Source organism: Rana temporaria, chromosome 1 (assembly GCF_905171775.1).
Source record: "Rana temporaria chromosome 1, aRanTem1.1, whole genome shotgun sequence".
Taxonomy (NCBI): domain Eukaryota; kingdom Metazoa; phylum Chordata; class Amphibia; order Anura; family Ranidae; genus Rana; species Rana temporaria.
The window spans coordinates 356,792,631-356,807,170 of record NC_053489.1 but is presented as its reverse complement, the minus strand read 5'-3'; the positions used below and the strand labels follow the sequence as shown (position 1 = coordinate 356,807,170).

The following is a 14,540-nucleotide window of genomic DNA, read 5'->3' as shown; positions in this document are numbered from 1 at the left end:
AAACTCTATGGATATACTTAATAGATACACTCACACCCAAGGGGTTAAATGTAGAGCTTGACATTAATTGTTTTATAAGTGATGCGTAATGAAATCTTGTGGTCCTATGTTTTATATATATTTATTCTATGAGAGAGAGAACTAATATTACTTATCCACCCAGATTGGTGATCCACCGTTTTATTATCTTTCTATTTGTCTATTTTTCTATTGTTTTTAAATCAATATATTTAGTATTATATATTTCATAGCTATCTATTATAACTTGAAATGTGTGTGCTCTTTTAAAAAAATATATTTTTTAAGGATACTTGGTTTTTAGAAAAATATGTACATCTGAATTATTCATGCATGCCTGCATTGTTATTTTGTATGGCATTAGACACGTCGTTTTAGCATTTGCATATTACTCGATATCTATAAATTGAGGTACGCGTAATCTATTGACAAATGTATACAGATTTACCTTTATTATGTTTGTATCTGATATACCTATATGGCAGCTGTTATTTTATTTTGATTTGCTGCTAGCAGTAGTCGGCTATAGGGTTCACTTCCCTGTGGTGCATCCCTGACCCCAACTGGGTGCACTTGTCACCTGGCCACGGGTGACCTGACACTGTCTTTATATAGGTGTGCAGGAGGTACCCTTTTTAATTATGTTTATTATCATGTTTACTTTGTTTTGAAATCATAACATACAGTATTATCAATCCGTAGTTCTATCAGGTTATTTGTCATGAAAAATCTTATTAGTGACGGTTGTTTAATATTGTTAGTCTAGTTTTATTATATGCGGATACGATCGTTGACGTTGTGAGCATATAATGTGCATACTCCACATGTCCCCAGTGAATGAATTCCCTGTACATCCTCCGGAGCTGTCCGTGAGTGATGGAGTGGAAACGAGGGGTTAATGTAGGAGGCGCGGCTCACCCAGTCGGATCGTAATATATACTGTGTGTGTCCGTCAGGAGGCCACGCCCTCGGAGGAAGTCAGAAGGACGAAACGTCAGGGCGTGACCTCACGACACACAAGCAGCATTCCAGTGTGTGCTGTTGTTTATCTGAGCTCCAGTGTAAGGAGAGATAGCAAGGTTTGCGAGCGGTGGATGCGGACAAACCCATGCTAAAGTGACCCTACTGTGAGCCTGGAAACCAGCCTTAAAAGAATGCTGCAGAGTTATAGGATTTAATTTTAAAATTTAAACAAAAGCTGTTATTTAAATGCACTAACACAGCTTGTGTAATAAAGACTTGGAACGTTATCACACTATATTCAGTCCTTTTATTTTTGGGCATACTGACATCTGGTGGATAAGAATCGTATAACACGCTGCTCAGCTTGCAGTCCCCCAGAGTTGGAGAGGATCTGGAGGATTTTATGTTCAGAGCTCATTGATTTCTACTTTCTCGTGAGTAGACCCCCTTGGGGGGACATTGGCACGGGAGACGTCTGGAGGGGTGTTTCACCGGCAGTGGAGAGCTGAACATTTTGTTTAAGAACGCTCTTATTCACTGAACTTTCACTTACCTTCCAACCTCTGGAGAATGTTTGAACTGTTACTTTTATGTATAGATATAATTTTTACATGAAAAAGAGTAATCATAGTTTTGAGTGATTACTATCGCCGCTGTATGTTTTGATAAAGTTTCTTTTTGATTTTATCGATTTTTACCATTGATACATTATAAATATATATACAACACCTGGGATGCATATATATCCTCTACACACTGTAAGTCTAACTGACTAGCCTGCCTGCCTGCCTGCTCTATCTAACAAAAAAAAATTACACTCTCTCTCTCTTAACCACCGCAACACACTACACAAGGCTGCCAGGGAGGCGGCCTTATTTAGTGTGGGGCTTGTACTAAACCCCCTGAGCCATAATTGGCCGAAGCCACCCTGGCTTTGGCCAATTATGGCTCTCCATTTTTTGCGCGCTGTGATTGGCCAAGCATGCGGGCCATAGTGCATGCTTGGCCAATCATCAGCCAGCAATGCACTGCGATGCCGCAGTGAATTATGGGCCGTGACACGCCATTCGAATTTGGCGCGAACGGCCCATAACGTTCGTAATTTGAGCAATATTGTAACTGGGAATTAATCTGGGCTAATGAAATGGACTTTAGGCGGTACAAGTAAATATTGTAGAAAATCTATTGTAACGGAATGACCCGTGACACTCAGAGACCTTTGAAAGATGAGGGGTACTCCTGTGCTAGCGTCACTAATAACTCTTGGGTCTAAGGTCACCCTGTGTCCCTTTTGGGCATAGGGTGACTGAGAAATATTAATTAGAAATTACATGAGATGGGACATTACTGTTAAATCATGTATTGAGCCAGGAAATAAGGGACATATGTTGGATTGCTTTAGCATGGACAGTAATCCACAATACATTCCTTAATGTTTGCAAATAACTAATTACAAGTTTTTGGCTTATCCTGAACCTACCAGTCAATAATGACTCATTCCTCTGTGTAACACATGCTGTTGATATGCTAATTGAGTCTGGACTGGGGTGAGGTGGATTTGAGCTTGGTAGACAGCCTGGCTTCTGGATCTCTCATTAGGTATGCTAAATACTGTTTTGTGTGTGGAATGTGACCGTTATGCTCCTGATGAAGCGTTTTGAACGCGAAACATGTTGAGTAAAAGCAAGTAAAAATCAACATCCATCACTCCGCATATTCAATCCAGTCCTAATGATTTAAACGTTTTTATATACCTCCTGGTGCTGTATGGTCTTGTTTTATAAGCATATGTGCACTAGTATAAACTGTTATGTAATATTTCCTAATGTATGTACTGTGAAAATATGCTGATATTGTACTATTGTGTTCACGAAGTCTTGTATATTATCTTTTCTTTTGTATACTTGTTATTTTTATGAATAAATCTATCTATAGATTTTCTACCATATTTACTTGTACCGCCTAAAGTCCATTTCATTAGCCCAGATTAATTCCCAGTTACATATTATCGGGACGTTGGTACACTGTTACATTGGCATTCACAGCGTTAGTCGCCCTGTGTTTTATGTACTTTTTCTAGCAAGACCCATTTAAACAAGAGCAATATTGGCTTTTATCCTGTCACATATTGGAAGTCAGTTACAGATTGATTAGCAGGGGGCTTTGGAATCAATTCACACCAAATGCAAAGGGAAAAGGCAAAATAACTTCTGTGTGCCTGATTCACCCCACTGTGTTGCGGTGATGTGCGGGCACAGTGCATTGAAAAGTAGTGCATTGACTGTTTATTTTTTTTCCAGCACAGTGCTGCGGGCAATTGAACTTTATAAAATGACTTTGTGAGTTTGTAAAAAAAAAAAGAAAAAAGGGGAACAGTATGGTACAGAGCAGTGATTCCCTCTGGACGGCACCGCACCGCACACCAGCCACCGCGTTATAAAGCTGGCTGGTGTAAAAGGACACATATTCAGCGTGGACTGTGAGGCCTCGTACACACGGCCGAGGAACTCGACGTGCCAAACACGTCGAGTTCCTCGGCGAGTTCAGCCCTGAAGCCGCCGAGGAGCTCGGCGGGCCGAGAGCTCCCATAGAACAACGAGAAAATAGAGAACATGTTCTCTATTTTCTCGACGAGTTCCTCGGCGGCTCCATCGGGCCGAAAGTGTACAGACGACAGAGTTTCTCGGCAGAATCAGGCTCTGACCGAGTTTCTCGCCGAATTCTGCCGAGAAACTCTGTCGTGTGTACGAGGCCTCACTGGTGCAGAAGATGGACCAGCAAAGGACCATTTTCATTCCACAACCAGACTTTTACATGCTGACCTGTGATGGACTGGATGTACTAATATGTTATTACAGTATTTTTGCCAACAATAATGAAAATATTTATTGTAGCTTTGAACACCATTTATATTAGAATTATTATTTACAGTAATATTTCACAAGCCACCAGATAGTGCACCTTTACTTTATTATTTACTTTATTTTTATTACCACTTTTCAGGGCTCAAAATATGGAAAGGGATATATATTTTAGCATGATCCAACTAATGAGAATGGACTTATTGATTTCCTTTGTTTTTTTTACTCACCACAGAAATCTAAAGCCCACAACTATTACATTGTATTGAACAGGAAAGGGAATTATTTGAAGACGGAAAAATATTTTTACTTCTAAAATGAATAAACACGTAAAATGAGTTTACAAGTTATCTTATACAGAGGATGTAACATGCAGCACTACAATAAACTTACTTGTGCGAAAAGATAGTCTATTACTTGATAGCTGAGAATAGGGTCAGGAGACAGATTCATGATGCTGCAGCGGGAGGTTTTTGCTCCACCTGTACCAATCCACTCAGGAAAGAAGAACCTTTAAATTGATAAATATGTATCAGTTTGATTAATCACATTAAAGAATTAGAAACATGGAAACACAGAAGAGTGATGGCAGAAAAAAGTCCAAGTGGTCCATCGAGTCTGCCCCATGTTTATTTATTTTTTATTGTTATTTATTTAGGGCCAGATTCACAAACAGCGGCGCAAATTAAGTTACTCAAAACGTATGTCATTTAAGATCCGGCGCCTTAATTTTTTGTCGTAAGTGCCGTATTCACAGCGCATTTGCGGCCCAAATTGCGCAAGCGTAACTTAAATCCCGAGGCGTAAGGCGGGGTTATTGCAAGTGGGAAGGAAGTGGGCGTGCTCCATTGTAATGAGCCGTGACCCCATGCAAATGAAGGGCCGGCCGTACTGCGCATGGGCGCACGAATCAGCACCTCACTGGGCATGTGCAGAACTTGGCTCGGCGCAATCAGTGAGATAGGAAAAAGGCCAAGTGTACTTAGTTTGAGAATCGCCCTGTGTATAAATAGCCCCAGACAAACACACTTCCCTTGCAAAAGTACATCCCTGTGTTCCCCTTCCTAGAGCAAGTTGCTTCTGCTCTGTCATCTGTTGGTGTGTGTTGGTGAGTTTCGTGTTAGTTAAAAGATTTGGAGTAGTAGAGTGTAGTAGTTGTGTGTTTTTTCTGATTGTATTTTCTGTTTGTTTTTTCTGATTGTTTTTTTTCTGAGTGTATTTTCTGTGTGTTTTTTCAGAGTTTGTTTTTGAATTTGTAGTAGCTGTCTGCTTGTGTGGTTTGATTTTGTGTGAATTGTTGTGTGAGTATTTTTGTTTGTGTGTTGTGTGAGTATTTTTTGTTTGTTTGTTGTGTGAGTATTTTTGTTTGTTTGTTGTGTTTGTTTTTTGTTGGTGCTGAGTGGTGGGTGTTATGGCACCGAAGCGCAGGAAGCTCAATTTTTTGAGCATAGAGAAGCAGATTCTTGCTAGGGGCATCGCCCAATATGGGCGTTATTTGCATGGCCCTGAGAGCCGGAACACCCCCCCGGCCAGGAGGAAGGTGATCATCCAGAAAATTACGGATCAGATCAATGCGGCGGGGGGGGGGAGACGAGGACCCCCAGTGGGATACAAAAGAAGATCAACGATCTTAAGAGCCTGGTCCGTGAGAAGATGGCCAAGATCAATGCCCATGCCAGGGGCACTGGAGGAGGCGCACCCTGCCCCATCAGGCTGAGTGAGGAGGAATGGGCAGTGGCCCGGTGTTTCCACCCACAGCAGGTGGTGGGCCTGCCTGGCTATCAATCTGATTCTCCTGTGAGGACAGGTAAGTTTTGGCTTTTTCTATCTGGTGATTAGCATGTGTGGGTGGGGGAAGGGAAGATGTGCCAAGTGTGTGCATCCTCCAACCTGTGATTGTTTTGTGTCCTCCACAGATGGCCAGGAGGTTGCTGGCCCATCAGGCCAGGAGGTTGCTGGCCCATCAGGCCAGGAGGTTGCTGGGCCATCAGGCCAGGCTGCTGCACCATTCCCTGGACAACAGGCTGCAGAAGAGTCCCAAGAATGGCAGGAGTCCCCAGGGGAGGGGAGTGGCCACACCTTCCCTCATGGGGAGGTTGAGGGGGAGGAGGATGAGGGGGTGGAGGCTGAGGAGGAAGATATGGACATTGCCAGGCATGTCCTTTTGGCCTCGGATTTGTTTATCCCTGAGGCTACCCCTGAGGCTGGCAGCAGTCAGGCCACCATCAGGGGTAGCCCCTCCCACTCCTACCCCAACAGGCCTCAACCCACAAGGGTCTCTCTCTCCCCTCCTCCCAGGCCACAAGCCTCAGCGGCAGGCAGGATGGCGACCCATGAGACCAGGGGGGTGGCCGAGCGTCTGCTGGGCAATCTGCAGAGGGACAATGCCCGGCAGACCCGCAATCTGGCTCAGATCAAACAGACTCTGAGCCAGATGGAGGCCAGCCTGGGTTCAATTAAGGAGTCAATCACTGATGTGGCCACAAACTCCTTGGCGGTCATCACATGCCTTTGTGACCTGCAGACCGCCACAACAGGCGTGGCCCAGGAGGTGAGTGCCCTGACCCAGGCTGTCCAGGACAATACCCGGGCTGTCCAGACCAATACGGCTGCCCTCACTCTCAGTCTGAACAGGATAGCAGTGGCTTTGGAGGGCAGGCCAGCAAGAGGACAGTCACCAGGGGAGGCTCCTCCTTCCCCTGCTCACCCACCCCCCCAGGATGATCCTCCTTCCCCTGCTCACCCACCCCCCCAGGAGGCTCCTCTGGTTGCCCGTGGCCGTGCCCGTGGGCAGCCCAGGCGTAGCAATCGCCGCCGCCGTTAATTTGTGGGGGTACTTTTGATTTTTTATTTGTATTATTTTTTTTATTATACTGTGATTATGATTTGGTTTATGTGTGTGAATGATGTGTGAATGTGGGGGTGGCATTCCTGATTAAATAAGGGTGTCACCCTCAGTTTTGGTGGAGTAGGGATCCCCAGGACCAGGGAGAAGTGATCCTAGGTCCATGTGAAAGGTGTATGAATGCACAGTGACATAATTGGAGCCGTGGCTTACTGCTCCCAAGTACCATTGGGGGTACTTGGATCTAATCCAATTAGATGTGCATGTGATGTGTCTGTGCTAGGGACCACAGTGGTGTGCATTCATGCATTCTCATTGTGACATGATTAATGTGTGTGTTTACTGTGCAAAGATGCATTCTGCGAGGCGTCTCCTGACTGCTGTTCCCTCAGAAGAGGGGGTACCCTCGGTTACTGAAGTCACTAGTATAGTTATGAGCATGGATGCCCCTGGCATGTTGGCATACAGATTGTTGTCCTGCAAGTGTGTGCTTGCTCAGCTCTTAATGGTGTTGCTTTAGCTGACCTTTACACGGCTTGTGTAAAATTAGGGCACCTTTTATAAAGTGTAATTTTACACCATGAAACTAACAGAAGCGCACAGGGCGTAATCTACGCCGCACCCACTTAATTTTGTGGATCGCCTTATCTCCCTCATTTGCATCTTTGCCTATCAAAACAGCGGCGTGTCTAGCGTATTTTGCGTGCGAAGAAGCGCCGGTGTAATTATTTTAGGTAGGACGGAAAAAAATGAATTTCAGGCGTATCTCGTTTTGATGATCAGGTCAAAAATACGCGCGGTGCAAATTTCAATTACGCCGCGCATCTCGAGTTAAGTCGGCGCATCTGCTTTGTGAATCTGGCCCTTATTGTCTAAGTATAGATCTATGTTTGTCTCAACCATATTTAAACCCACCTACAGTTGATTGACCCACTACCTTTGTTAGAAGGCTATTCCAAGCTCTAAGTCGATTACTAATAATAATAATACTTTCTAAAATGTTCCCGCGATTACTAATCGATAAGTTGATTACTAATAATAATAATAATACTTTCTAAAATGTTCCCGCGCTCTTGGTACTGCCCCCTAAATCTTTTTCACCCGACCAACGTTGTGGTTGATTTACTAAATGCAAATAGGCTGTTCGCTTTGCAAGGTAGGTTTCCCCCGAGCTTAGTGAATGTGATAAAATTTCAGGAAATTAGAAAAAAAATAAAATAAATTCTTGCACATATTTGGATGTCAGTCATTTCATTCAATAAACTCAGCGGGGGGCATCGATAGTTTAAAAAAAAAAACTATTAGATAAGCACCTGAACGACCACAACATACAGGAATGTACAAGGTAATACTGACACATAATCACACACATAGGTTGGACTTAATGGACTTGTGTCTTTTTTCAACCTCACCTTCTATGTAACTATGTAACAATAAACATGTTACAGCTAGTACGTGAGGTAATCAAACACACGGCTTATTTTGTATGTATGCAATGATACCCACTTAATGTAAATAAATCTTATCAGTAGCTGTTTTAGTCTGGCTTCACAACTATGCATTGCAGCAAAAGTAACAGTAGCCTTTTAGTGTGCTGCATGGTAACACATGACACTCCGGTTGGTGCATTGTAATTCTTTTTGTAGCACCCTCCTAAATAGGTGATAGGATTAGGTAAATTTTGTTCTGGCTCATTGTATCTAGCGGAGCTGTTGTTTTGTTTAGACAAATTTAGTTGTGCTCACTGCACTTGGTGGATCTGTGTTGATTGTTTTGGTCTGTTCAGTGTTTCAGCTGCTGCATGTTTGACTGTTCTCTCTGCTTTCTGGAGAACTGTGGATTTCTATATATTATGGGTATCTTCTAGATGGGGGGTCAGCAACTTGGAGATCGCGACCAGGTGACTGGTAGATTGCGGTCTGGGCTTGCTGACCCCCCATCCCAAAGCATCAAACAGAGTTCAATGCAGAGGGACTACTTGTAAAGTTGGAGGTGTAGTACAGAGCAAAAGCCACATAAGCCGATGCCTTCTCCGTCTCTGTTCCCATACAGAGTGATACCAACTGCACTCCACCTCTTATCCCGGCTAGCTGTCTCCAGAGTGTTGCCAACAGCAGGAAAGAGACCTTTAGGTCAGTGTAAAGCAATACACTGGGCATAATAGTATAGGGCTGCTTTCACACAGATGCGCTGTGGTTTACCTGTACCCCGAGTGCAGTGCTGTGTACCCATAGCTTTCCTGTGGGTTTGCTGCACTTAGCCATAAATGTCTATTATATCCCACAGGTTTGGTGTACTTTCTGAAAGCACATAAAAACTCTTGAATGCAAGAGTTTTGTTGCACTTTCAGAAAGTGCACCACACCACCTGATTTAAACCCATGATTGCCGTGCAATTCACATGATTGCAACACGGTAGTGTGGCAATTAGAGGTTTAAACCAGGTGTGAGGAGGTGACACTGTGCCTGGTGATCTTTGACTTCTCCCATGTTGTTCAGGTAGATCGCCACCTCTTTAAGGTTGACTACCCCTCTTTTAAATCATAGGTGTGAAGAAATGCAAATGGCAGCATGAATGTTTATACAGCCTTGGCCAATCCCAGGTAGGGTAGCCATGAAGGCTGCTGGGAACTGTATAAATACTATAAGACACAGATATTCCAAGTATTTTCCTGTAGGAGAGGAACACAACCTAAGGGGGGCTTTTTGCCCCCTTAGGCTATCTTGCCATGTGCTTGTGAGGTGCTAGGCTTCAGGTGGGTGACCTGAGGGGCTGTTGTCTGAAGATCTAGTCTGGTATAACAGGAGAAAAGGTGTCGCATGGATGTTAGAACGAGGGAACCAACTTTCCAAGGACATTTTGTGAGTACAAACTGCTGTGAGAGATCCTAGAGACTGCAGGCTGCTGCCACCCCTCTAGTACTAGAGAGTCAGCTGTGTGTTTGTCAAAAAGTGACATTGTCCAGTGTCCTGAGGAGCTTAGTTTATTTAGTTCTTTGTGAAGGGACAAAAGAAGAGGTTTCTGTGCCTTTATTTGCTACTACTAAAAAACCATGACCAATGTAGTCCAGATGTCCCCAACCTTCTTTAAACTGCCCAACCACTCATACTCGACAATCCCCCTTAGAATTATGCAAATTAACAAGACCACATCTGAATTTGGAGTATAAATGGCCATAGCAGCCTTTTTATTAACAAAATATTAATAATTCAAAACTTTTAACATATGAACATCTGTAAAACGACAAGTCTGTTGGTCTTTGACGGCACCCCAAATTTAACACATATTCCACCACTACACTGCGGGACCTTTTCTCCATGATATGCCTCCAGCTGTACCACGCCAGCTTGGAGACAACCCCTTCCCGCAGTGCAACCATTACCGTATTGCGGCTAACCGTTTTAACTGGGTTACACCAGAGGGGCACATACTATGGATGAGTCCCCAACACTTCCATCTTGTATGTTTTCTGACACCATCAAAGACCAAAACACTGCCACTGCTCAGCTGCTATGACGAAAACCTGCTCCCACTTCACCTGAAAAAAAATAAAAAAAATAAACAGACAAACGAAAACCAACAACACAAGGAGGGTGGGTGGGAAACTGATTCCTCCTTTCTGCCCCAGCCTCTGCTGCCTGGAAATCCTGCCTCCCCCTTAAATAAACAACGCTCCTTCCACTATGGCCCAGATTCACAAAGCACTTACGCCGACATATCTTAATATACGCCGCGTACGTCTAACTATGCGCCGTCGTATCTGTGTGCCGTGCCCACAATCTGAGATACGCCTAAAAATAGGCTTCCTACAACCGACGTAACTTGCCTACGCCGTCGTATCGTGGGTGCATATTTACGCTGGGCGCATTTGCCGCTCCCATTGATTTTCTATGCACATATGCAAATGAGGGAGATACGCCGATTCACGAACATACTTGTGCCCGGCGCATAATATACGCGGTTTGCGTAAGTCGTACGTCCGGCGTAAAGTTATTCCCCATATAAGAGGCGCAACTCATGCAAAGGTATGGACCAGGGAACAGAGCCGTCGTATTTTACGTTGTTTAAGTAGTACGTGAATAGGGCTGGGCATATGTTACGTTCACGTCATAGGCAATGATCCGTCGTATCTTAGGGAGTAGTTCCGACGTGATTCTGCGCATGCGCACTGGGATGCATCCACGAGACGGCGCATGCGCCGTTCGTTTTAAGTACTTCTATGGCGCTTGGCCCATCTTTTGCATGGGGTCACGCCTCATTAGCATGGCTCACGCCCACTTCCACCCACGCTGGCTTACGCCGAGGAAACCCAGCGTATCTTTAACAGCGTGTGGGAGCGAGTGCTTTGTGAATCCAGTGCTTGCCTCTGTGCGCTGCGTCGGCGTAGCGTAAAAGAGATACGCTACGGCGGCATTAAAAATGCGCCGATGTATGTGAATCCGGGACTATGTCTTTACCCAGTCGTACCATCCCCTTCCTTCCTTTCCTGATTTTAACCCTTTGTTTTCTCCCCTCTAAACACTGTCATGCCGGACCCTGCGCTACTTTCTCTTTTAGCTCCGGGCCTCACTAGTTCACGGTCTGATTTTAAACACCAATAATAAAAACACCAAAAAGAACATCTCTTGGCCGCTTATTGAGCTGAAGCATGACTGTGGCCATGTGCCTGACTGTGGGGCAATTACTGGGAAAAAAAATCCAGGCTTTTTTCAAGCCGCTCCTGCGGGGGTAGTACTTCTTATTTATTTAGAATGGCACCCCCAATGCAGAAGTACCCTAGGGGCTAATGAACCTACACTGCCATGCACCACAATGTACACGCTGTGCATAATGGTGACCTGCATTACATTTTTTTATAAAAAATAAACAGTGCAGCTTCAGTTGCTGCACATTGTTGTCAGCTCCTTTCATTTGAATGGGCTGCCTTATTATTATGCACTTTAAACGGCAAAAACATGCTCCTTAACATGTTTGTGGTTTTGCACCCCAATGGAATATATAGGCATGAAGAGCCCTTAATATTTATTATATCTTTGAAATTATTTTACTTACTTAGGGCTGGTTCACACCAGGAATCGCACAGGAACACTCTGTGTGTTCCTCTGCCATTCACATGCACTTTTGTGCAGTGCAATTTCAGCCTATTCATTTTGAATAGGCTGATATCGCAACCCACCAAAAGTAGCTCATACACTACTTTTAGAAACTCACTACAACCTCTCTACTGTGCAATCCAGTGCGGACAAGCAGACAGCGTTTGTGTCCTGCATTTGGGGTGTCATTACCTTTTTTTGCAAATGTATTTTTATTACTTTTGCATAGTAAAAAAAGGAGAAATAAAATAAAAAAAACACACCTTGCCACGCAGGGTGGGAAATATAATAGAACATTAACATTCCCCCCCCCCCCCCCAATCCAGGTTTACCACCCTGTGGGCAAATCCGCCCTCCCGGCTTAGGGGTGATAGGGGTACACATAGCAACATCAAATGAAAGACATTAATATGGCAACTGTACAGTGCTCATAGTAATGAGTCCAGAAATCATCTCTACAGTACATACAGCCATTGTAACAGCAGCCAGTCCCCAGAAAATCCCAGTGGGAATGCAGGAACAACAGAACCCTGTACTCCGATATCCAGGCCCAGGCAGACCTCCCCTTCTAGCTCAGTGAAGTCTATACAGTGGTACCTTGGATGATGAGCATCATTTGTTCCAGAAGAATGCTTGTAATTCAAAGCACTTGTATATCAAAGCGAGTCTACCCAGCATACTGCTGGGTAGACAGTGCTGGTCATACAGCAGAAAAACAATAGTCTTTTGATTTTTTTTTTCACACAGAAAAAATCAATCCTCTCCTCAGACCTTCTGGCACTGCTCTCCTTACTCACAAAGACTCAGGGTGATGCAGCCAATTAGTGGTAATCCTCTGGGCTACTTATAGAGGCCTTAATTGCCTCATTCTGAACAGCTGAAGTTTTTCAACGGCCTTTAGCCTTTCTCTGGCTACGTTTGTAGCCGATGCCCGATAATGATTGGTGTATTGTCCAAACAAGGCAGAAATGTATCTCCCGTCTGTGACAACACCCACAGATTTACCTGACTTCCTGTCACATACCCCCCCTCTTGTTTCAACCCTAGGGTTGGGACACAGGTTGCCAGGCAGGCATGCACTCGGGACAACTCATTTTTTTTTCGGGTGCGCTTCCAGGTAAGTCCTACCCTGACTCTCCATGGGATCCCACTTTTTTGATATAGGGAACCTGTTCCCAATACTTCGCCTGATGGGGAACCACCTTTTCCCTCAGCGACACCAGATTTTCCCATTACAACAGGTTTTTTTTGTTTAACAACTTGTCTGAGGTTACCCATGGCAACTAAACCCTTGTTGTAGAAACCAATTCCGGATACTTTAATTTGTACCTTGTGCGACTGACAGGAAAAATCTCTGCTATTGCCATGTCCATTTCGGTCCCTTCCTTCATGTGAAGTCTAGTGGGTGAGGCAGTGTCCATGCCCTCTACTGACCACCGCTCAGCCGCACTTTGGACTGTATCAGCAGAAATCTTCCTAGTCACTGCATCAGGCGGAGAGACTTCTAACGTTTTCAAACGTTCTCCTGAGCGCCTTCCATCCAAACTGGTAACTGGAAGCACCCTCTTAGAGAACCTTGAGACCATCTGCCACACTGCTAACAAATTTGGTACCAACCAGTTCCTCTTGTGACTAACATTAAGCATAGCCTGTACAATTTGGCTCCGCCTACTGGTACTACGCAGTACCACCTTGTCCGACCACGGTGGAGACACTCAAGTGTACCGCAAATGCGCTTTTTGGACTTCAAGCATTTTCAACAACACATTAGTCATCTTAATGCGACCCGCATCCAGGGGCGGACTGACAACTCATGGGGCCCCCGGGCAATAGAAGATTATGGGGCCCCTCTGGCTTACAGATGGCCACCACGCCAGGAGGCAGTGCAGAGGCAGGGCAGCTAAAATCTTGGGATATTCACATTAAAAGCATGTCAGTTTCGGACATATCAGGGACAGATCTAAAAAAAACACAGATTTTTACATACTGTCCCTGGTTTTACTGAGCCTGGCAACCCTGATGGGGCCCCCTAGTGGCATGGGGCCCTCGGGCAGTGCCCGAGTGACTCAATGGTCAGTCCGCCCCTGCCTGCATCTACATACCAGACCCTTCTAGGGTCTTTTCCCTTATCAATGACGTGGAGGGACTCATCCACTGAAGCTGGAAAGGTAGAGACATTTTCAATAACCTCCACCTCACTGGCGGTATCGCGAGCCTGGTGCTCAACTGAAGCGCCGTCAGATGTACGTCTCACATTTATCCCTTCTCCCACAGCATCAGTGAGGTCATAAGTCACATTGCCATTTTTGCGCTCACTATTTTCCAGCGGTTGGGCTGCGGATAACACAACTGCCATGCATGTGCCCTTAACCGGTCCTTCTGACTGGAGGGGATCAATCTCTGCAGGGGCCAACACGCCCTTGGTCACTGGCCACCCTGCAGTCCCTCCGTTGGGCATAGCAGGTGTTATGTCCACATCTGTGTTAGGTAACCTAGTCTTATCCAGCATGGCTAGCAATTGTTTGGCCCAGCTGTCCCAGACAGTGGTACTTCCCTGACAGGCATTCTGCAGCGCTGCATCACCTTGTACAAACACAGTTTCACTTATGTCACATTGGGACGATGCTTCGCCACAAACCGCAGGGTGCAATACACTATTTTGACCAGATTGTTCTGGTGGCGCTACCATCACATCCTGCTTTACACTATTAGCTTTTACAGGATGAATACATTTTTCACCAAATTGGTCACATATCAGGC

General features: G+C 44.9%; 1 protein-coding gene across 1 annotated transcript in view; it reads right to left on the bottom strand.

Annotated features, from left to right (window-relative positions):
* The window catches only part of JAK3 (Janus kinase 3), a 184,428-nt gene that overhangs the window by 131,711 nt on the left and 38,177 nt on the right, over positions 1–14,540 (bottom strand). Inside the window, exon 4 of the mRNA XM_040321407.1 lies at positions 4,236–4,353. Within this exon, the coding sequence (XP_040177341.1) occupies positions 4,236–4,353 (118 nt within the window). The remainder of the gene's footprint in view (positions 1–4,235; positions 4,354–14,540) is intronic.